The 24,235-nt window shown below is 39.5% G+C and overlaps 1 protein-coding gene across 1 annotated transcript; it reads left to right on the forward strand.

Moving 5' to 3' along the window:
• Positions 1-7,955: 7,955 nt before the first annotated feature.
• LOC148029738 (uncharacterized) lies at positions 7,956-16,003 on the forward strand. The gene is made up of 5 exons (XM_087686053.1): positions 7,956-10,843; positions 11,221-11,437; positions 12,105-12,701; positions 13,853-14,588; positions 14,997-16,003. Exons 1-5 carry the CDS (start codon positions 8,882-8,884, stop codon positions 15,394-15,396), a joined length of 3,912 nt encoding a protein of 1,303 aa, XP_087542179.1. The 5' UTR covers positions 7,956-8,881; the 3' UTR covers positions 15,397-16,003.
• The last annotated feature ends 8,232 nt before the right edge of the window (positions 16,004-24,235 follow it).

A 24,235-nucleotide genomic window follows, 5' to 3' on the forward strand; every position in this document is an offset into this window, starting at 1 on the left:
GATGGTTCCATAGAAGAAGGTTTTTATTAGGTAGATTCAAGACATTTAAGATAAGGTTGTCCATATGATAATAATAATAGGCTATAGTCACGATCATGAACATGGTGTTGTAGGGGTCATTTGGGGATTTCATTACATCTATGTATTGTGATGTTTCAATGTGCATGATCATGTGGATTTTTTCCAGAGTGAGACTAATTCTTGCATCAAAGAACATACAAGATTAACCATTTAAAAATGTTCATTTGATATCAAGAGAATATGTTCAAAAAATCCTAGATTGTATATTGGAAAAAACACCCCAAAAGAGCCATGAAGAGTCTCAATTGCAAGGAGAAATTAGTGGTCTTAATCATACCATGTATGAATATGAGACTAGACATACTCATAGACAGGCAGAGCTATTATCAAGAGTTGAACAAATGGTTTTGTCTAGCCATCAAACGAAGTCTTCTATTGAAAAGTTGGTGGATTCAACAACCCAAACAAAGGCTTCAATCAATAAACTAGTAAAATCCAATACAGAAATTATAGCCCAATTCTCTCAATGGATGTAAATGCAAATGGATACTAAGGATGCAAGAGAAAAGCACAATCAAACAGTGAGCCATCAATTTTCCTTTAGCCACCCAATCTTAATGCTCAAAGTTAAGGTATTATTGGACAAAGGGGTATCTCCGATAGTCAATGTGAAGTAGGAGAGGCTTCACAAAGGAATGATGACTATTTGGGCAACATTAATGGTGCTAATTCACAAGTTCATGGGCTAAATTCTCAAGTTTCGAAGGGTCCTTTGCCATCAAGAAGGTTCCAAACTAATTCTCGGCTACCTTTTGGAAGAGCATCATCACATTTTGAAAGTCCAATACCTACAATCATGAATAGCCTATTTTGGGACAATAATCTTTTCATGAGAGGGAGTTGAAAGACAAAATAGTTTTGGCAAAGTACAATAGGCAATCCTCTTCACCATCTGACCTAGAGGAATGGATTTTAAAGTTGGAGTCATATTTTGACATCTATCCTACAATCGATGACATGAAGATCCACTTTACTTCATTACATTTGGAAGGGTTTGTGCATACTTGATGGAGCTACATTAAGAAAGAGAATATACTAGTGGAGAATTGGGATGCATTTAAGACACTTGTGCCTAAGATCTTTGTTTTCCCCCTTGAAAAAAAAAACTGGCTTGAAGATGGTATGGATTAGAGCAAAGAGGCCTAAGTGTATAGGAGTATGCAAACCAATTCCTCAACCTCACTATGTATGTAGAAAGTATAAGTGATGAAGCCAAACTCCACAAGTACATGTATGGTCTAGAACCTTCATTGTTCGGCTGATGTTATGGTGCAAAATTCCACTACCCTTTTCAAGGTCCTTGACCTTGCGAAGAGGTATGGAAGGAAGTATAGGAGAGAGCCTACATTTAGTCCACATTTGGACAACCAAGGATCATTTTAAAATAGAGACAACTTAGTTATGTTTATGACAGCAATCATGCATCTACTGGGGGCTCTAGAGTGCCAACTTATCCATCATTTAATGCTTAAAGGCCTCAAAGCAATTTCAAGATAGTAAACACTCCAAGACTGGATCGTAAACAAGAGGACAACAAGCTTAGAAATAGATCAACCAATGGCAATCCAAAGTCTATTCCTATGGACCTGTACAAAGGAAAAAAAGAAAAAGAGTTGTATTTCAAATGTGGTGAGAAGTATACATCTGACCATACAACAAACTATGCTTATAGGAATGCAAAATCCAAGGCCCATAGCATGTTAGTTCTTGAAGATTCCAAGAATGATAATGATAATGTAAGTACACTTATGGTTGTCACTGAAAATGAGGATATTGAAGAGGATGTTGGGCAAGATCAATTCTATGATCATGCTAACACTTTTCCTTTTGACCATGGTCGTAATATTCCTTTTGATCCAAGAGGGATTGATGATAAGACATGTGCTGCCACTGTTTGTTCCATTTCAATGAATGAATGGACAAGATTAAGAAGCCTAAACACACTTCATATATAAGGGAGAATTAATGGAAAAAATGTGTTTATTTTGATGGACATTGGTAGTACTCATAGCTTCATTAATAAATCATCCATAGACCGATTGAGGTGTTTCCCTAATGATTTATAGCATCCTCTCAAAGTCCAAGTAGCCAATGGAGATGAAGAAACCAGCAACCAAATATATCCTAAGATATATATTCAGTTGGCTAAAAATTACGGACAGCAAATGGACTAATTGCTTTGGATATAGACCCTATTGACACTGTGTTTGGGTTATGACAAGCTGATGCAATTAGGCAAATTCTTATGGACTTTTCTAAGTTGTACCTAGAATTTGTCATCATTGGTGGACAACTTATACGCTTGGATGGAATCCATGACAAAACCAATTTTGAGATTATTACAACAAAGCAAGCCAAAAAGGAGCTCAATAAAATATCTTGAATCTTTGTCTTGCATCTTAATGAAGAAGTGTTAGATTAGCCCAAAGAATCAACAAAGAATTCATCCATAAAAGCTCTTTTGGAAGAGTACAAAAATATATTCCTGATACCCATGGCATTGCCCCCGAAAAGACAAGTTGACCATCCAATTTATTTAGAGCCTCATTCAAAGCCAATTAATAAACCACCCTACAAGCTTTCCAAGTGTGAAATGAAGAAGTGGCCAAGTAGATTAAAGAGTTGTTAAAGATGGGATTTATAGAGCGCAGTTCCTCACCTCACGCATCCCTAGTCCTCTTGGTGAAGAAGAAGGATGGATCATTTCGGATGTGTATTGATTACAAGGATCTCAATAATGTTAGAGTGAAGAATAGGTATCCTATCCCTAGGGTGGATGACTTACTTCATGAATTGAAAGAAGCAAAGTGCTTCACTAAAATACATTTACGATTTGGCTATCATCAGATTCACATGAGGTAGGGTGATGATGTAAAGACTACTTTTAGAATAGATCGAGGCCTCTATCATTTTCTAGTCATGCCCTTTGGATTGACAAATGATCTAGGTACCTTTCAAAGCCTCATGATTAAGATTTTACATCCTTTCCTCTTTCACTTTGTGCTAGTATTCTTTGATGACATACTCATCTATAGTAAGACCTTCCAGGATTTTTTAGCACATGTGAGGCAAGTATCTACTGTCTTGAGGCAGCATAGGTTATTTGCTAAGGAGATTAAATGTTCATTCATGGAGACTAAGGTGGAATATCTAGGACACATTGTCAGTGAAAAGGGAATCTAGGCTGGCCCAAAGAAAGTGAAATTTATTAGAGATTGGCCTACACCCACTACCACTACTTCTCTACATGGATTTCTTGGTCTTTAAATGTTGGCTATTCTTCACATATTCAAGAACTAGCATGATTATTTGTATTGCAATCGATTCACAGTGCAAAGTGATCATAGAGTCCTTAAATATTTTCTCTCTCAGTCAAATTTCATTCCTAAGCAACAAAGATAGGTAGCTACATTACAGGACTATGACTTTGATATCACACATACAAGGAGCAAACATAATATAGTTGATGATTCCTTATCTAAGGTGTGGGCATGCAAGGTTTGAGCCATTTTTAAACTTCATAGCGACTGGATAGAGGAGATCCAAGAGGCTTATCTTTTAGATCATGATTTCAATCCCATGGGCATTATGGAAGAGAACTCTCAATTTTAATTAAAAAATAATCTCACATGGTATTATGGCAAGATTTTCATTCCCCATACTTCTCCTTTCACCTAGAAAATTATCTAGGAGATGCATTCCTCACCTATAGCTAATCACTTTGGTGTTGTTAAGACCTATGATAGGATTCGCCAAGAGTTTCCATTGGAAGGGCCTTTGGAAGGATGTTAAGACTTTTGTTTCTAGTTGTGTACCATGCCTACAAAACAAGGATAGCATATCAAAGCCAGGTGGTTTATTACAGTCATTGTCTATCCTTGAAGGTAATAGACACATATTATCATGGAATTTATTATTGGCTTATCACTAAGAAAGGGTGGAATAGCATTTATGTGGTGGTGGATAGACTCACCAAGGTATCCCATTTTATTCCTGCAAAAATTCAATATACAACTTCTCAAGTAGTCAATCAATTCATGGAGCATGTCTTTAAGTTACATGGCTTACCAATGCATGACAGGGATCCCAAGTTTATGAGTAAATTTTAGCAAGCGGTATTTAGCTCCAATAGTACCAAATTAGCTCCCTCTATAGCTTACCATCCTCAAACAAATGGATATACATAGAGAGTTAAAGCGTGGTTGAGACTTTTTTGCCATGATGCACAAAATGCATGGGACGAGTCATGGTTGCATTCGACATAGTTTGCCTATAACAACTCCACTCATTCTAGCATAGGAGTTTCACCTTTTGAGGCATGGCTACAAGATACCTCTTCCCACGGTCATTTTCAATGACAAGCTCATAGCAATGAAGAGTTGGATAGCATATGGGCTCTCCATCAATGTAAAGTGAGTTTAAAGAAGGCCCAAGATCGTATGAAGCTATATGTTGATGAGAAAAGATAGAATCTAGGGTTCCAAGAAGGGGATTTAGTGCTGGGTGACTTGGCATATCGGTTGGCACTTCCTTCATCTACTAGGGCTCACAATGTTTTCCATGTGAGTCAATTAAAGCCTTTCATTGGATCTATTGTGGATCATATTGAGAAGCTTCCATGTAGGGATGAGGAGCATATCATTCAACATATGCCTGAGGAGATCATTAGCGAGCGAGATAAGAAGCTTAGGATAAGAACGATCAAAGAATATTTGATCAAATGGAGAGGATTGCCCTTGGAAGAAGCTTCTTGGAAACCAGCTTCGATCATGGAGGAGTTTCTTTATCTCAAAGAAGCAATTGTTGCAGTTACGACCTTGTTCTAGCATAGTGAACTTGCAAACCTTTCTTTGTTTTGAACCATATTTTACTCTATTTTATGGATAGCAAAACACAACTTACATCAAACTGAAAGCTTTCTGAAATGCTCATACGCACTCATGCAATCTTGTTATGAAATTTTTTGAAAACTAAGTGATGAATCATGAAAACCTATATACAACATCCTATTGATGCCTATCCCTTGCACTAAGAGTTATGTCACACCCACTCCAATATGGTCAAGTCTCTATGGTCATGCTAAAATATGAGAATCCTTGTACTTTTTTGCAATAATACATAGTGATCTAGACACCTCCTTGTTGGTATGATTCCATTTGGCCCTCAACATTTGTTGATATCTAATCTGCATTTACCATTTGCTAGCATTGTTGTCGTCTCCTAAAACTCCATTTTTTGTAGGATTTTGTAGTGCTTGGGGGTTTTATAAGAAAACCACACACCCCAATTCGTGTTTGTGTGAGCAAATGGGAGTGTGGTCAATCAACACCCACAATCCCTAGTGCAAGTAGGTGCAATAACCCACCCCTAAGGGCTGGGTGACACCTACAATTAGTAAGGAGAGTTGGACCCACTTCCCCTTTTAACCCCTAGTCGCACTAGAGAGTTGGACCCACTTTCCCTTTTGACCCCTAGTTGCACTAGGAAGGTGCAAAAGAGCTTCACCCAACACTAATCCTACTAGAGTCTAGCACCTTTGAAAAATAGGGTGTAAGTATCATTCTAGCATGTTGAAGGTGATTCTTGCTCTTCCATTGGAAATGTCTAGTAGGTTGGCCAATTTACTTAGCCAAATCAATTTACCCAATCAAACGCTTTTTGAAAATAGTTTCTCCTCCTAACGTATTCATAACGCCCATCATTCATCCCTCTCTTCCATTTCCTCCCCCCCTCAAAATTGCCCCAAATTGTGGTGTAACCTCGAGGTGCGTGGAGCAAAAAAATGAGCCTATTACACTGCTCATCTTGTAGCAACTCGTCTGTAAGGGCCTTATCGCTCTTGTGTTCCTAGAGCATCTTGACATTCATCCCTTTTTTCTTGCCAGCTTGTGGTTGCACCCATAGGATTAGTGAGAGATAATTGGATCATATTTGTTAGAGGCAACCATAAATGCAGAAAAGCAAAGAACACTATTGGACGCAAAGCATAATTACAACTATAAAGAATCAATTGGAAGCAACTGGGTGATGAGCTTAGGCATGTTAGCACATTGCCCTGTTTTGAGAGGGTGCTAAGGGCTCGGTCGCATCAAGGTTAGCAAGGGGGACACGAACCCGACTAGTGCCCTGCTAACTCTAGGTTGCACTAGGCAAGTGCAAGGTTAGTAGGAGTAGCTTCACCCCAAACTCACTCTCCTAGCACCATTAAAAAACATGGTTCTAATAGAGCATTAGAAGGTGAAGGAATTTCTAGCTCTTGGATTGGTGGTGTCCAACTTGCTGAAAACGTACTTGTTAACCAAAACATCAAATTGAATGAAATATGCTCTTTTTTCAATTTGTAGTACGATGGTTTTTGTAACTATTGCCATTATTGCTACCTATCCTTTCCTTCTCCTTTTCACACCGTGGTGTGGCCATAATGTTACCAAAGCTAAAGTTTGAAGCCTTTATCCCCACTAGTGCTGAGGCGACACATCTCTAACAAAGATAACTGGGCTTTTCAATAAACCCCTTTCCCTTGCTTGCTTGGGTGGGACCTAGCAATAGTAGGGGCACTAGCATTTCACTCCCCTTGTTAATGCTTGGTGTGACATGGCCCTAAGAGAGCTAGGTCGTGCTTGGTTATAGTGGGGTTAACAAGGCTCTCTTAAATCCACTCCCACATGCTCGCACGAAGAGGGATGGGGGAGTAGGGTTAGCAGATAACCCTATAAGCCCTCCTGTGACGATAAAAAATTAGCATTTTAGTGTAGGATTAGCGACACTAGCAAATCATTTTGCTCCCTTTTTTATTGGGCGGATTGACATGCCATATTCAACCAATCAAAATTATTCCTATCCAAAATCTTACCACAATATTATTTTGGTTGTAGATTCGAGAAGCCCTAAACTAGTAGAGGGCTTCTCGAACCTAATCCCCTTTCCAAACCCCATTTTAAAAATTAAACCTCCCCCCTCTCTCACATGTAATCTCTCTCTTTCTCTTCCTCCTCCCCTTTTTAATTAAATCCCCTCCCCTCTCATGTACAAGGCCTAGGCTCTCTCTCTCTCTCTCTCTCTCTCTCTCTCTCTCTCAATTAAATTAAACTTTTTAATTCAGACTTCCATCTATTAATTTCTCTTTTTTCTCCTCGTTTAATTAAATATTTTTATTTAAAAAAAATATTTCCCCTTTAATTAAACATTTTTAAAAGTCTTTTATTAATTAAAAATTTTTGATATATTTTTTTGCATACCTTTGAGAGAGAGAGAGAGAGAGAGAGAGAGAAGGAATAGAGAGGAGAGAGGGGAGAAGAGGAGGGAGGAGAGAGAGAATTATAGAGAGGAATGATAAAATTTAAAAGAGAGAGAAAGAGAATTGAAAAATTGAAAGAGAGAATGAAGAGAAAGAAGAAGAAGCATTACAAAAGGAAAAAAGAGAAGAGGGAGAGAGAAGAAAAAGAGAGCTCAAAGGAGAGGGGGGGAAGAAAGGGAGAGAGGGGCGAAAGGAGGAAAGAGAATATTGTCTTTTTTAAATGAAACCTTTTTTGACATAGTTTTTGACTTGGAGAGAGAGAAAGGAAATATATAATTTGAGAGAGAGGAAATAGAGGAAGAAAGGAAAGAAAAAAATAGAAAGAAGAAAAATTATATAGAGAGAAAAAAACTTGAAAGAGAGGAAAAAAAGTGAGGGGAGAGAACAAAAAACTGAGAGAAAGATAGAGAGAAAGAAGAAAAGAAAGAAAAGGAGAGAGATGGGGGGGACAAAAAGAGAGAGAATTATAGAGAGGAAAGATAAAATTGCAAAGATAAAAAGAGAGAGAATATATTATAAAATCCCACCAAAGACATTGATTCGTTCGTTACGACGACATGACGAACCAATATCCACCTCGCTTTTAATGGAAGTCACTCCCAGAGTCATCAAATCACACACACACACACTCTCTCTCTCTCTCTCTCTCTCTCTCCTCTCAGGACTCAGTGCTCACACTTGTGACATTAATACGTGCACAAAAACACTTGTGCAGAAGAAGAAGCACAAGGCTAGAAGCTGGAGCCTCTGGCCTCTCTTGAATTTACACAATTCAATGACAATCGGCAGAGCTCCACATGCTGCCTGCATTCAATTACAAGGAAGAGAGAAGAAGAAGAAGAAGAGGAGGAGGAGGAGGAGGAGGAGGAGGAGAGAGAGAAAGATGGCCCAAGCTCCAACCAAAAGCCTCCTTGGGAAAGAAAACAATGATCGATCTCTCTCTCTCTCTCTCTCTCTCTTTGAGTCCTCTGTTTTTCTCAAATGTTGGGAACTTGACCTATCCCATCTCCATTTCTCACAGCCCAGGCTCCAAGGTAAGCTTCGATTTTGCTACTAGAACAGGCATTTTCACTGATCATGGATCCCTCTCTCGAGCTCTTCGCTTCTTGGAATTCCATTTTTCTGCTCCAGTCTATTCATCCAGAATTGCTTGTATAGCCTAGCTTTCATGTAGCCATTGAAATCTGTTGCAATCCCTGAGAAGAGTTCTGTAGCCTACTTTCAATGTGATAGTGAAAGCATTCTCCATAACCTTACAGTGCTGAATTGATATACCTCTTGAATTGGGTTCTCAACATCCCTTTTCCCTTTGTATGTTGTCTAATCTCACTTGCTGTAGGTGTCTTTGATATTGTCTATTGTTACTTGCTGCAAGTCTCTGCCATTTTCTGTGCGATTGAGTAGATCCATCCTGCTCACTATTGGCTTCCCCATCAATGAGGGCACACAGGCATAGCAAACACTGAGAGAATTCTATGCAATTGCTGTTTATATGTGCATACAATGTTAAGCTTAGATGAGCCAGATGAGCTCCCACTTATGAGGGAGGTTAGCACACTCAGGAGAATCCGGGGTATACATGATCCCTCCTCAAAGTCAACTTGGAAGCCTCCAGTTCTTGAAACAAAATCGTTCAATGCAGAGAACACCACTGTGCAGGATAAATTTGCAGAAGCAGACAGCAGGGTGAGTAGTCATATGATCAGAAAAGGACCTTTGAGGTCTCCTCAGCCGAAGGGCAGCAGCGACCCTCGATTAAGTTGGGATTCGGGCAGAGACTCATTCATTGAGTTGGGCCCGAAGGATGAAGCTGTGGGATGGAGTAACTGTGGGCAAGATGCTGAAACCAGTGGTCATTTGAATTGTTTGAAGAACAGAGGGGAGAGCTCCCTTCCCCAAAGCTATCCTGAGTGCAAAAGATATGGTTTTTCCATGGAGGATCATGCAAGACCAGGAGCTGCTAAAAGCATCAAGAAAGGGAGTAGAAAGCCAAATGCCAGAACTCTCTCCCCTTTGGTCCTGAATTCTGTTGATGATGGACAGGGACTTGAATCTTCTAAATCCGTCTTCAGCCTAGAGGATGCTTGCAAGGAGGATGGTCAGTCCACGAAGGAACAAGTATGGAGTCACTTGATGTCATCTTGCAAAGAGGCTCTATTTGAGAAGCCCAAATTACATCGCTGTCCTCCACTCATTACCTCACAGACCTCTGACAGGAAGCAAATCAACAGTGTTACGGCAAGTCATGCACAGGCCTTCATGATTACAGAGGTTGACAATGGCCTTTTGCAGTCAATGCATGAACTCGTGAAGTCCCAGGTTAACCCATTGGACTTGTCACATAAAGATGATAGAGTCTATTATCCCAAGTCTAAGCAAAATTCAGGCAACAACAAGTTAGCTGGACAGTCTACTCTAGTACCTGCAGAAATAAGTAAAGCCTTGGAAATGATCCACAGATCTCCAAGACAAACATCTTCCAATGTACATAAAGGATCTGTCTCAGGTCAATGCCAGACAAGCAACCCAAATCCTCCAACCCCCTTAGAGGTTGGCAGTGACAGTGATACTGCAGCTTCTTCAGAAGATAGCTACAGGCTCTCAACAAGTGAGCTGCATGGTGAATTGGACATTGAAGCCTTTACTTCTCTAGGTGAACAACATGCTGGAACACTGGTGAAGGTTGCAGACTCAGAAGGGCTGGAGCTGGCTGCCCCAGAATGCAAGGAGTTGGTTATTTGCGAAGACCAACCTCGCAGCCTCAGCCAAAAATACAGGCCGAAAGCTTTTGCTGAGATTGTTGGTCAAAACATTGTGGCCCAGGCACTCTCTAATGCAGTGATGAAAAGGAGGATTGCACCTGTGTATCTTTTCCAGGGTCCCCGTGGTACTGGCAAAACATCTGCCGCTCGTATATTTGCAGCAGCACTTGTTTGTGCAGCATCACCTGATACTCAAAGACCATGTGGTTTTTGCAAGGGATGCATGTCTGCTTTGTCGGGAAGAAGCTCTGATGTCAAAGAAGTGGATGCTGCAAGCAACAATGGTATTGAAAGAGTGAAATATCTTTTTGGAGATAGTTCTCTGCAGCCATCAGTTTTGCTTTACAGGGTGTTTATAATAGATGAATGCCACATGCTTACCTCAGAGACATGGAATGCACTTTTGAAAGTCTTGGAAGAACCACCAACAAATGTGGTGTTTATTCTCATTACGACAGATCCAGATCAACTACCCCGAACTGCAATTTCAAGATGCCAAAAATTCCCTTTTCCAAAGATAAAGGAATCTGAAATAGTGAAGAGGCTGGAGAAGCTGGCAAATCTGGAGGGTTTGGAGCTAGATGCTGAAATCTTGCATTTGATTGCATCAAGATCAGATGGTTCACTCCGGGATGCAGAGACAATTCTAGATCAATTAAGTTTGCTAGGTCGGAAGATTGACCAATCTACTGTTTATGAATTGGTATGTTCCTGTTTGGTTGGCCCTTGAAAGAAGAGTTAATCAAACTATATATTAATGTCCAGTTGTAAGTCTTTCCCTCATTCTCTCTTGTCTGCATGCATGAGGTCAAGACTTGTCTAGTTTTGTTATTAGAGGACAAAGTTCCGATCAACTGCATGTTCAGGCCTGTTTATTGTTCAGGGGAAGGTAGCATGAAATGTATTTATATGTTTTCCATATGATGCTTGAACTTTGAACTCTTTCCTGGATATCATGTAGTGTGCACCAATAGTCCAATTCAATCATTTCTCATTAGTGTGCAGTTCAGTTATCTTCTTATACTTTCTAGAGCTAGTTAAGAGCCCTGTAACAATGTTGATTTCTCTCTTTTATTTTAGGTTGGATCTGCATCTGACGAAAGAATGGTAAACTTGTTGGATTCTGCTCTTCTAGCAGACACAGTCAATACAGTACGACGGGCTAGAGAGCTAGTAGATTGTGGTATAGAACCATTAACTTTGATGTCTCGACTGGCCACTCTTATTATGGATATACTTGCAGGCAGCTATAAGTTCTCTGATAACCAGAGGAAAGGATTTTTCTGCAGACAAGTTTGTAAGTAACTGGCTATTTGCTCTCTGAAAGTTTAGCAGTCATGTAGTTTCATTTCAACTTAGACCACTTTCTTTGTAAGTTTGTAAGCACCTGCTATTTGCTGTCTGAAAGTTTAGTGGTCATATAGTTTCATTTCAACTTAGACCACTTTCTTTGTATCACAGCTGATGTGATATCCTTGAGGCAAATATCAGTTAGGTGGTTACACGGTGGCTATATGTACAATCCTGTTATGCCTTTTAGATAATGGTCTGTGAGCACTCCAGACTTGATGCGTTTGCCTGAATAACGTAACTTCTACAGCATTCCCAGCAAACATCAGCATGATGCTCCAAAAGCAATGTTCCAAATGCTTTTCCAGTGTGTTGTACATTCTGCTTTTTGTGCATTCAAGCCCTGGTTGCAGTGCTATGAGTGTCCCTGCTATTGTCAATATTGGGATGGCACAGCAACACTTGTTGGTCATGCACAAATAAATTAGCAGTCTTCTCCCAGAGGCAAGACCTTTCCTTCACAGAGAATAAAATAGATTCTTTAAAGGCTAGAAGTCGTGTCTAGAATTCTACAATGACATCTCTCACATAATTTGGCAGTTCTGACTTCTTTGCTCACGAGTTCTCTTTTAAATTTGAATATTGATTGCCGTCAGGATTGTTTTTTATAACAGTGTCAGAAGATAAGCTGGAGCGCCTTCGACATGCAATAAGGACACTTTCAGAGGCAGAGAAACAATTAAGGGCTTCTAATGATAAGGCAACTTGGCTTATAGCAGCATTACTTCAGCTTGGACCAGAAATCTCATACATGTTTCCTGCATCAAACAATGGCACAAGTGTGACACAAAGTCCCGTGCCATTCGATGATGTTATGGAGAACGAAGTAGGTGATTTCCAAGCTCCAAGTGCTGGCTTATATGCTTGGGACAACAAGCATGCGGATTCATGCCAGAGGTCTTCTTCTACAAACTGGGAGACAATTGGTCATGAGGTGCCTTTTGCAAAGTCACAAGAGAAGTTAGTTTCTGTTGATCATGCCATGAGGTACAATGGTGAACCAGAAGACTGCCTTGGAAATAAAGAGCTTCCTGATTTTGACAAAGATTCATCACCATCGGACAGACTGAATGGCACTATGAGAAATCAAGTACTCAGCACAGGACAATTGGATGATATTTGGTCTCGTGTGTTGCAAGGATGTCGGCCTTTACGTCTGAGAGAGTCGTTATGCAGGCACGGGAAACTGTTATGTGTGTCTTTGACAGAAGGTTAGTGTGTTGACTAGTTTGGTGCTTTCATATCTGTAATGAGTCTTAACTTGATGATCTAAGCAAGGGAATGTTGTTCAGTAAAGGGAAAGGTTAGATCATCATTAGTTCCTAGAGCTACTCTGTAGGGTCCATACAGTGTAGCCTCAACGAGTTTCAGTTTGACAATAAAAAACAAATTGGCTATTGAAGCTTCTTGTAGGAAGAGTGGATTTTGTAGACTGAATTTATGCAGGATGATACTTGCTGCATTGTGGAAAGTCTGTGCTTCCTGCTAGTGCTCATTAATCTGAAGTAATTGGATAGATAGGCCTATGGTTTTAGACTGGTGTTATCTAAGTTGTTTGGCACATGCACATGAAGATATATTCAAGGAGAAGCAACATAGAATTACCCCAGGCATTAGAGGGATTGGGGTCTTAAACATGCTATGGATTGAAATTTAAACAGTTCAAACTGGCCGATCCTTTTGTACTTTGTTCAGGCTCATTCATCATTTATGGGTTTGATGAAGGCATCTCCTGCTGCCTTGCTGTTCCTGCTAGATGTCCCCGTCTTGTCTGCTTGCTCTGCTGACTGGTACTACTAAGGATTCCGATCAGTTCTGTCAAATGAGATCCGACTCTGTGCTTTGTTAAATTTGCCCCGCTGCCTGGTACTGCACATGCTCTCTGCTTTAGTACATGTGATGATTGCTTGCCTGTTATGCACAAAATCTACCCAGTGTGTAGCTGGTGTAGAGGTAGGCTTTTTGGATAACTGCCAGAAATTTAGCTAAACACTCTACAACAGGCTGTTCATGATGTCGTACAACAGAATTAAGATAGCATAAATTTATAACAGTCAAGACCAACTTATGTCGCCAAAATTACTCAGCGAAAGATTCCATTCTTTCAACTCTCTTTTGGTTTAGGGCACTGCTTTGTATATCAACCCTCGAAAGGGTTGTTTTTGGAGAATTGGTTTCTAGCCTCAGAAACCCAATTCTGTCATGAATTCGACAATTTAATCTTGATTTTCTAGTCTATCTTGGGCTCTTGTTTTGAGCAATCAATATCATGCTTGGTTCAGAGTCTGGTCCATAGGAATTTCCTATTTCTAGGGAAGTTGAAAACTTTGTTAATGAGCACTTTTAAATGTTTGTTTTGCAGTTAATGCTGTTGTTCATTTGGAGTTTTCTGATTTGGACCGCAAGTCCAGATCTGAAAGATATGGAAACAGTATTTCCAATGCATTTGAAGCAGTTTTAGGCATTCCTGTGGATGTTAAATTCAGTCTTGCTGCTCTTCCAGCAGATGAAGATTCAAGTTTTAGAACTTTGGCTCCAATGGAGCAGTGTAAAAGGATTCAAGGATCTCCAGCCAGGGATTATGGAAATGACAAAGGCAGGGTTCGTCTAGAGGAGGTTGACCATGTGGATAACCTGAATTCTTGGGGGAAACATGGTGTTGAATTGGAAGGAGACATGCGATCCTCAACTTCAGCAGACTGTTTCCCTGCAATTCTACATGCTGCTTCTGGTTCTATGTTGAAAGACATTGAGTGCTTAAGAATGGAGGGTTCTCAAAGTAATGGTATGGCAGCCTATCCATTGGAGTGCAACACCGAGAGTGCATGGCCCCACGAAGCTGTAAGGCTGTCAGTTTCATCTTCATCAGCATCCTGTGGGAATACAATTACTGTAAGGGAAATACAGGGTGAAACGATGTCACAAAATGGATTTCAAGTTCTTGATGCAAGTGCTCATGGAGACGCGCCAGTTCTTAGGCACGGTTACAGGCAGGAGCTAAAGAACAAAGGTCCAAAAAATTCAACCACTAAAAAGACAGGGGAGGCTGATGACTTGTACATGACGTCTCTAAACTCACGAACAGAGGAGGGAAGCCAGTAAGTACACACACTCATGTTCGGTGGGTTTTGTTAGCTGCACAAATGGATCATGAAACCTTGTTGCCAAAGTAAACATTCTTGCAGTGGTAGCTGATATGTATGTGAGATTGTGCATGTGCACCAATGTCCGACTTAGTGGGTTTGCATGTACCGTATGTTGTAGTACTTCTTCTAACACTCGTTGCATGTTTTAGAGTTGGCTGGTAGGGACTAGTTGATTTAGAGTAGAAACCTGACTGGATAACGTGTATAAGCGACATTCCAATGATGGCTCAGGAGTCAGAATTAATGTCTCTGCTCACATGTTGGTTTGAGCTGTGCAATGCAGGCCTTTTATCTGTATGGTTGATAGAGACGCTCCATTTATTCACAAGGTTTGAAAAATCCCTTGTTCCTGTTGTGTAGCATTATGCAGGGATGCTTAGGCTCTCACTATGGTGTAGATGGACCGAGAAGCAGTGGTGCGAGCTCTCGAAAGGGAAAGGGAAGCACTCTGAAGATGGTTCGCCGCTTGACAATGCGAGGCCGCAACCGATCTCTTGCAAGCAGCAGCCAGGAGTCACCGGCAGAGGGGAGAAGCAATGTCATAACAGTGAATAGATTTCTGAGTGTGGGTCACAAGAAAGCAGATGAGAATGATGGCTCTAGACTCTCGGATGGTGAGACAGATCCAGCCGAGAAAGTGGCGGATGTGGAAGAAGCCACCACGACTGTTCTTGCAAGCTCTCAAAAAAAGTACAGAATCAAGGGTGCAGCAGGAAGTGTTGCCAGGTTCTTTCAAGGGTTCACCAAGTCTGCTGATTGATACAGCCAGCGTCCATGGGGCAGTAGTATTCTTAAGAGTGTCATAATATCATCAAAAATATGTACAAATCCGAGTGTAAAGTAGAAGCTTGGAGAGAATAATTCTCTCAACAAGTGGGATTTGTAGCCTTTTATCGTCAGCATGTGTGGCGTTCTGCCTGCAAACTTGGAATTTCAGCATGGCCATTGCATGATGTCTTTCTGCCAATGAATGTATGCCACAGTAAGGCAACTCTTGCCCTTCCAAGATATACTGAAATTAACTAATCTTTCAAGCTGAGTCTAGATAGGTTTCTTCCTTATCAAGTATAACCTTCAAAAAACTCGTGACTCAGTTCTTACAACCATGAAATATTCAAAGTGCACCAAAAAATCTTGAAATAGACATAGCCAAGGTGACTATAGCTTAGAATCTCATTATGATATAAGAAAAATACAATGGGGAAACCAATGGAGACTAGCAAGATACCTAGCTTTTGCTATGGTGGGAGGTCCAAACTTGGAGCCCTTAATGAGAGTTTGATTAATGTGTAAAAAGGATGTTCACATGTTTACATCTCAAGCTTTTATACAAAACCCTAACTCTATGCATTATTACAAGCCTACACAATCTAAAGAAGCTTTGTTCTCAAAGCTTGTAATCTTAGAAAGAATTACAATAGGAATTTACAAAGAGAGCTTCAAATGTTGTAGATCCACACTAAAATGCAACTCCTCATGCTAAAGAATATCCCCTTGAATCAATGAAGTATAAGTGAGTGAATATCCATGAACTGTGGCAACTATTCGAACAAGGTTGTCATATGAAAAATTACCACAACTTTTGAAAGACATAACTGATTCTACCAAATGACGCATCATAATAGAGTAGACATTACATAGTAGTCGTCTAATCATAAAAGTTGCATTTTGACCAAGTCAAAACAATTTATTTTACGATGGATTTTATACATCAAGCTATCCTCTTGCTCTTGCAAAAGCCAAGGAAAAGAGTCAAGTTATGATGATGGCCTCCAAATAAGCTCTTCCATAGGTAAGCCCCACCATTTGACAAGGTATTCCAGCACATATCAATTTATCAAAACTTTTTCTCTTTCCAACCTTCATCTCCACAAGGGTCAACTCTTGTAAAACTTGAAGTCAAATTTTCATCATCCTAAAGTAATTTTAATCAAAAATTTTGGCCTTTTCAACTTTGATCTCACATCTTCATGATGTTTCAATGCTTATAGCATTCGACTAGATCTACCAAGAGTACTTAGGCACACATCCATGGCATTAGAGAGTTACTTATCTCATTGATGGAAGATAATTTGCTAACTATCGAAGCCCATAAAAAGAACCTATGTTTTACCCACCTTTTCAACTAGTGCATTTTCTTGCATCTAAACATAGAGTAAATCATATGTGTATTTAGATTTGCAAGATCTAAAAAGGAAATCTTAACAATCTAGACCCTTATTGTTTAAATATCACATGTATGCATGATTTTTCTTCAAAAATGTATGATTAGCTACATTAAAGAATAAAGAAATGTGTTATTTTTGTCTAAAAATTGTAAGTATGCTTCAAGTACAAGCTATAACTTAGGCAAAGTGCACAACTATACTAATTATAGTGTCCATTGGTGTGCTAAGCCATAAAGATGTGGGACCTAGATACCATGATCATTGCATGTTAAGTATTTATAGCATTTATGAACTAAGTATATTATATTATAAATAAAAGTAGATTTTAAATGTGATTATATTTTTATTCCATTTTCTTTTATGAAATATTTTGAAATGAGTTTTGGTTATAGTAGAGGATTAGCCTTGATTAATTTAGTGCGCTACTTGTCTTACATCTTACTTTCAATGGGAGATAAGAAAGTTTAAAAATGATCAATAATATATCTAGCCATAGCATAAAAGCCTAGTTTCATAAATTGATATTGGGGTTAAGAGTTTCAAGCTTTCATACAAATAACAAGATTTCATATTCTTAAAATAAATAAGCTTTATGCATATACTATATTCTCTTACACTAATCTTTCTACTTATACTTGAAGTCCAAGAACCTTAGCATCAAATGATAATAAGGTTCGCTTTTAAGTCATTTTGACTTAATAATTGATGATTATGTAGTCTAATAGCATTCATCCATCAATGGATTGAATGCAAACCTACAACACTAAGCTTGACATGAATATCCATGCAGTGAATTCAAAGATATAGTTGTGATCCAAATATACAACATTAACTTCAACATCAATGGATTAAAGGGGAATATACTTATAGTCTAGTCCATATTCAAGGAGAGAGAGAGAGAGAGAGAGAGAGAGAGAGAGAGAGAGAGAGAGAGAGAGAGAGAGAGAGAGAGAGAGAGAGAGAGAGAGAGAGAGAGAGAGAGAGAGTCATAAAGAGGAGTTATTATGGTTAAGAGCTAGTCCACACTAGCTCTAATAGGGCTAGGAGGGTTTATGACACTGACTATCACAATAGTGCTCGCATCTACTCCCACAATATAAGGGGTGGAAGAACATCACATTTACCATAATGGCTCGTTAAGAAGATTGCATTTACTACAATTGCTCTTTTTCATGCGATTGTTGGTGGAGATTTGTGTGAGCCATTAACTTTTGTAGTTTGTTGATCTACCAATAGAAAATGTTAGTCCTCGAAGCATAGTGAATAGAACCCCACTTTTTGTGAGGGTGAGCAGGGTATATCCATGTCTAACAAGACTCTATTACCCCCACTTGCATACAGTGCTACTATCATGTGGTGGAGACAAAGGGATCCCCCTCCCACTACACCCAAGTATAAATTTCCCCTGATCATATAAAGTTGTTTGAGGTGAGAATGAGATCTATAAATGTTTCTATTGGGCTCTACACACCTAGATCGATGCTTGGCATCTATTTTAGAACCACCTAGGGTGCTTTACAATCTAGGCTATGTTTTGCACTCTCCAATGAGTTGATGAGGCTTCAAACACCATACATGAGGGTATTTTCTCAAGCTCCTAGATTTTTCTAGTGCATCATTTGATGATCCATTCTTCTCAATTGTGATGCCTCCATGGGTTTATCAAGATCAAGGAAGTCTATCCAACAAAGCCATAAGATAATGAGCCAAGGCAAATGTATATAAAACTCTCACATATTCCTAGAAATTGAAGAGAAATTGGTTAATATGTTAAATAGATTCCAAGACCTTTGCCATGGATGCATAAAGACATGAAACATGTGCCCCTTGGAGATGTTCAAGAACCTTCTTTAAGTTGTAAAACATTGTACTATTTTCACATGGTCTCAAAGTACATAAGAGAAATGAGTGTACAAAGTGGGAATCAATCATGATTTAGCTTTTAAAGTTGGCAAGGTCCATGTGTATGCATTAGACATGAAGAAATTAAATGTAAACAAAATGCAAACCCACTTTTTCTTTCCACTTACAAAACATGTATTACAACAGATCTTCCTAAATCCTCTCTAACACTAATTTTTGGTTTAGAAAATTTTAATTTCAGAGGATTTATATAATTGATGGAATTGGCATGGTTGCATGATCTAGGAGGAGAATGGTACCTGGGAGAAATTACAAGGTAAGGAACATCTTATCAATATGTTTCTTTGATAAATAAACCTCAGTGATGCTTACATGATGGTATAATCAACATTGTGGTCATTGGTACTACTTGTTGCACTACCATGATGACCACTTTTATCTGACAAAGTAGTACCTAGCCTTGATATTCTCACATGCCCAAACTTAAGAAGTGCCCAAAATATGTGCTTATGCAAATGAAAATTCTCACAGCTCCTAGCCTTGATGGTCTTCCTTGATTCCACGCTATTATTTGGAAAAAGTGCTCCCAGGATTTATGCACATTGTCGGACTTCTGTAGAAAGAAAGCTGGGATGTTTATATTGCTAAATTAAGGTTTAACTAAAGGTTTTATATAAATGAAACATCTTTCTTTTCTTGTAGAGGACTACTATTAAGTTTGGGCACTTCTTAAGTTTCGAACTACAACAAAGACTATATACACCAAGCATAGCATCCCTAAGTGCAAATTGCTCTCACCTTTGCTCCATCTTCTACATCTAATTTATTCTCAAAAAGAAATGAAGCATTAAGGTTTTTATTTGTATTCACAATATCACGAGCTTTAAAAATATCTAATTTGCAACTACAATAGATCCATTTGCTAATTCTATTATTGTGTCACCAAGAGTGACTCTTCAATAGGCATATGGCCTTCAAGAGACTAGACTAACCCCTCAACATGGGAGAAATATTTGGACCCAAAGTTCTCATGAGTTTGTGTAGTTGTAAATATTTGGATTCTCTAGTAGATGTGTGGGGATCATCACTTACAAAATCTATACTTCCCTCATGTCCTTTCACTCTCAATTGATTTTTGTCCTTAAATTCAATCACTCTTTGTCTCACAATAGATAATAATTTCAAGAATCCAAAAGGTATTGCTCAAGCTAGGACTTTGAGGAGTTTAACACTACAATAGTCCATCTTGACCATCTACATGTTCTTGTGCACACATTTCTTTATTTAAATCACATCGATAAGTTAGCTTCTTATTAAGGTTTAGTTGTTGCAGGTTTTACTTGAACAACACCTACTTTTCCTTCTTTCTAGAGGTATCTTCTAATCTTTTAGAGCTTAGACCGAACTTCTCATGATACCAACATGCTTGCAAAAGCATAAGGTGTTGTTCAACTTGAACAACACCTACTTTTTCTGCTTTCTTGAGGTATCTTCTAATCTTTTAAAGCTTAGACTGAACTTCTCATGATACCATCATGCTTGCAAAGCATAAGGTGTGTATGATGAGCTTTTAACATCAAATGACAAAGTTAAAGCCTACTAGACTAAATCCACTTGATGGGAAAGTTAAGAAAATATACCATGCAACATCGAATCCCTACCCTTACACTCTTCTCTCATGTAGGTGAATGTGAATACTCTGGAGTCCCTATATAAACATGCATTGGCATTATGTAGTACTACCTTGATGGAAAACACTCAATGTAGTTGAGCCTACCAAAAAGGCATCCCTTACCCCCAAACCAATGCCATAACTCCCAATAACTTGTATTCACACACTCTCACATAATGAGAGAATGATTACCTATACCTTGTGGAGTTTTATACTCTGCCTACAAGACGTGCAGAGACAAGGTTATGGTAAAATTTATGCAATACATTGACTTAGGTTATACAAAGCCTTAAATGTTTGAAAGTTATCTATGAGGATAAGTCAGGAGGAAGACTTGGTAAGTCAAAGTTGCAAGTGACATGATGTAGGACTTGGGGGGGGAGGGGGGGAGCAGTTTGTGGAACTTTGGCAAAGGGAGTAAAACAGAGTAAAGTGGAGATTTTGTGGGCAAAAAACATGGATATAACATGCACATTTTTTCCTAAAGGGGGGCTACTCTAGTCATGGCTTTTTTTGGCAAGGATAGATCTTGCATGCATACACTAAAGAAGAAGAAAAGGGAAAGAGGGCTCCACAATCTAGGCAAGTTGTTGGTGTGTCTTGGCAAAAGAGAGAAGAGAGGTCTTGGTCATCTATTTTTTGTCCAAAACAAGGATTTACAAAGAAGAGAGTAGGGTAGCTTGATGCTCATAAAGATTTATACCTCTTCTATTGATACTGATCCGGGTTTTTTACAACCCGGATTATTACCACAAAATTTGGCCAAAGCCCCTATCAAGAGCTTACCATATCACTTTGGGTTTACTCTTTAAGCACTAGGTATGCTACATTGCTTCTCGATTATGATAACTCTAGCAAATGGGGGGAACAAGTTCTTAAGAGGTATGTCAATGTAAAGGGTAAAAGGGATGGTTATCTTAGTGAAGATGGAAATGGATTACATCTAGGAGTTGAGTGAGTGCATAGATTTTTCAAAGGACTAGCCTCCAACTACACATGGGTCCCGTCTGCACCACTAAGATTTGGAATCTATCACCATCATTAGAGGACACCTCACCCTAGCACACAAGTCAATATCCACATCATGGTGTCATTTGGATCTTGCACAAAAGCTTACAAGCATGGACCCCTTTTGTCACATGCTTATATGTATTTATATACATATGGGAGACTAAAGTCAAAGCAGCTTTTAGAAGCCGTTTTTTATAATCTCAATAACTCCCAAGAAAAAGCGAATTTCAAGAAATTTCTCGCGATGCCCGATTGGTTTCGACCCGGTCTACAAAGTTGCAAAAGAAACTTTTTTCAAATTCCTCATGGATTTGAAGTTACGAAGGCGCAGACTGCTGGCTACATGCAATTTTCTTCTCTCTTTCACCACACCAACTTTCCACTCTATCCTTCTTGTAAATATATTATAATAATGTGCTTTGGGCACCCACCTCTTGTAATCTAGCTCCATTTCTCTATTTTGTCTACCACCACCCTTGGCTTCTTGCATGATGACCAAGGTGGGGACTTGTCCCATCCACTATTCTCCATATTTCCAAAGATACCATACATCATCTAGGATTATGTTAATAAAGAAGATTAGCTTAATCTAATCCCTCATGGAGGCTATATAAAGAGCCCATGGAGAATGAAGAAGGGGGAAGGAAGGACAATGATAAGTCCATGAGAGCACTCTAGAATATCCTCATCTCTTTGAGGTAAGCTATGAGTAAGTTCTTTTATTATGTAGTATAATGGCAAGCTTCCTCTACCTCTTCTCCTATTATCTCCCTCTCTTCTCATCTTCTCATTCCATGTAGCATAATGGCAAGCTTCCTTTACCTCTTCTCGTCTTGTCTCCCTCTCCTCTCATCTCTCTCTCTTATATTCCAATATGGTGTCTAGTACATATATTCTCTCTTGTAAATTTGTGTCTTGGTTCTCTTGATTCTCTTTGAGAAAAGGGATGTCCTAGCCCATCCTCCCTTTGGCTAGGTGGTGCCCCTCTTTAGTTCTCTTAGTGAGGATTGGAGGTTGGATGGGTAAGAGGCAACCCGTTCATCATTTCAGCCCTCATTTTTGGTGCCCCCGCTGAGGACATTCTCAACCACAATTCTCTACCTCCTTATGTGGAATGATACAACACATGGTGGTGCATCCTCTACAACAAGTTCCCCAAGTGGCTCTTTCTCAACGCCTTCACCAACTATTTTTGAAGCTGGTCGAAGTCCACGACTCCCAGAATGGTCTCCTAAAGAAGCCCAAGAAAGAAAGTATGCCTATCGGATGACGGTACGCATGCGGGTAAAAGGTGTTCACTTTAGAAATTCCATTCTCTCACAACGGAAAAAATTATGTTGCCATCAATTGCTAGGTTCTCATAATTGTGGTGAGTGTTTTGCAAACAAAGTGAAGGCCCTTCGGAGAGGTCCTCACCTCCAAATCATCAAATCCCTCTCTCTCTCTGGCCTAATCCACATCAAAGGAGGACAACTATGCATGAACGGTGTGGAGTTTTGTAGAAGTGCAAAGTATGGAGACTACCTTCAACTGTTGTTAGCTCGAAGGTTGGGTGTGGTTGAAAAAGTGGCCATCACACCTTATGAAATATATGTCGCCAATGATGGACACACCAAGGCAAGAACAATCACTGGTGAGCAAATTCTCCGTATAGCAAAGTTGGTGGGTTCCAAAAAGAAACACTCTGGGAAAAATCCTTCATAATTCAAGAAAGTTCATTCCCTCTACTCCCTTAAGTAGTCTCCACTCATGAATAATAATAATGGCCCGAATTTCTACACCTTCCACTCTGTACAAAACATCCGAGTTAATGTATGCATCAGTAGGAAGATTTTCTTCCAGCAACGTCTTGTCATGTACTTTGGGGCTGAAAGATTAAGGGAGATTCTTGTATCACCAGAACCTATAATCTTCCCAATGCTAGACTACAATGCATCCTTCAATGTACATGTCTTTATCCTATTATAATAGTTTCTCATGAATCAGAACGAGTTGTATGGACCTATCCGTCCACTTACTATGCAAACTGTGCATATTGTAGCTAGCACAAAGCTTAGATTCCAAGGCATTATTAGAAGCATACTGGGGCCTAGACGTCTTACTGAAGTCAATGCATCTGTGAACCCATTCATCCTTCCCCTTATAAAATACAACTTAAGTCTAGACGTTTTCATCTTCGTACTCTACTAAGGCAACATGGCATTTCCAAGTTTTTTTGGGCACAAAGGGGAGAAAGCTCTAGACTTTTTGGATGACTTAGAAATGGTCTTCCTAGTCACAGGCCGGGATGATGAAGCAACCAAAGTACGGGCCTTCTTTTTAGTTCTAAAGGGTGATGCTCGAGTGTGGTATCAAGCTCTCCCGGAGGCTACAAGGGGTAATTGGGAGGATCTCAAGACCGCATTCATACACAAGTACTAAGATATAGAGCCACCTAAAGATATTTGGAGACAACTCTTAGATCTTCGCCAAACCTTACCAGGGGAGTACCAAGCATATGAAGGCATGTTTATAAAATTGTGGGATAAATGGACAACCTCTTTGGCCGAGGGAGAAAGAGTACCTGATTGCCTTAAGAAAGATTGTTTTCTAGCCGGACTCCATCCTCTACTAAGGGAGAAGGTCAAAGGAAAGTTTCCCACATCCTATGAAGAATCAGTCGCTTATGCGAGGGAGAAAGATCAAAAATTGAAGTATCAAGCTCAGTTGAAGGGGGGAGTTGAGGCCATACAGGTTTTACCAACCATGCCAAGGTCTAGAGAAATAGTAGAGGCCCCACCTGAACCGGAGATACCACAGCAAGAGCTCCTACAACGCATTACTAATCAACTTGAAAGCCTTTCATTAAATTTGGTGCAAGGAGTGCGGCCCCCTCCCCTCATAAT

This window comes from Lygodium microphyllum, chromosome 10, assembly GCF_053477565.2.
Source record: "Lygodium microphyllum isolate KBCC chromosome 10, Lygodium_microphyllum_v1.1.10, whole genome shotgun sequence".
Lineage (NCBI taxonomy): Eukaryota > Viridiplantae > Streptophyta > Polypodiopsida > Schizaeales > Lygodiaceae > Lygodium > Lygodium microphyllum.

Bases quoted from the DNA above. Each gene is read 5' to 3' on its own strand.
- LOC148029738 (XM_087686053.1), top strand. From the start codon at position 8,882: ATGTTAAGCTTAGATGAGCCAGATGAGCTCCCACTTATGAGGGAGGTT. The intron at 10,844-11,220 runs GTATGTTCCTGT...CTTTTATTTTAG, and splicing joins AATCTACTGTTTATGAATTG to GTTGGATCTGCATCTGACGA. The intron at 14,589-14,996 runs GTAAGTACACAC...CCTGTTGTGTAG, and splicing joins CGAACAGAGGAGGGAAGCCA to CATTATGCAGGGATGCTTAG.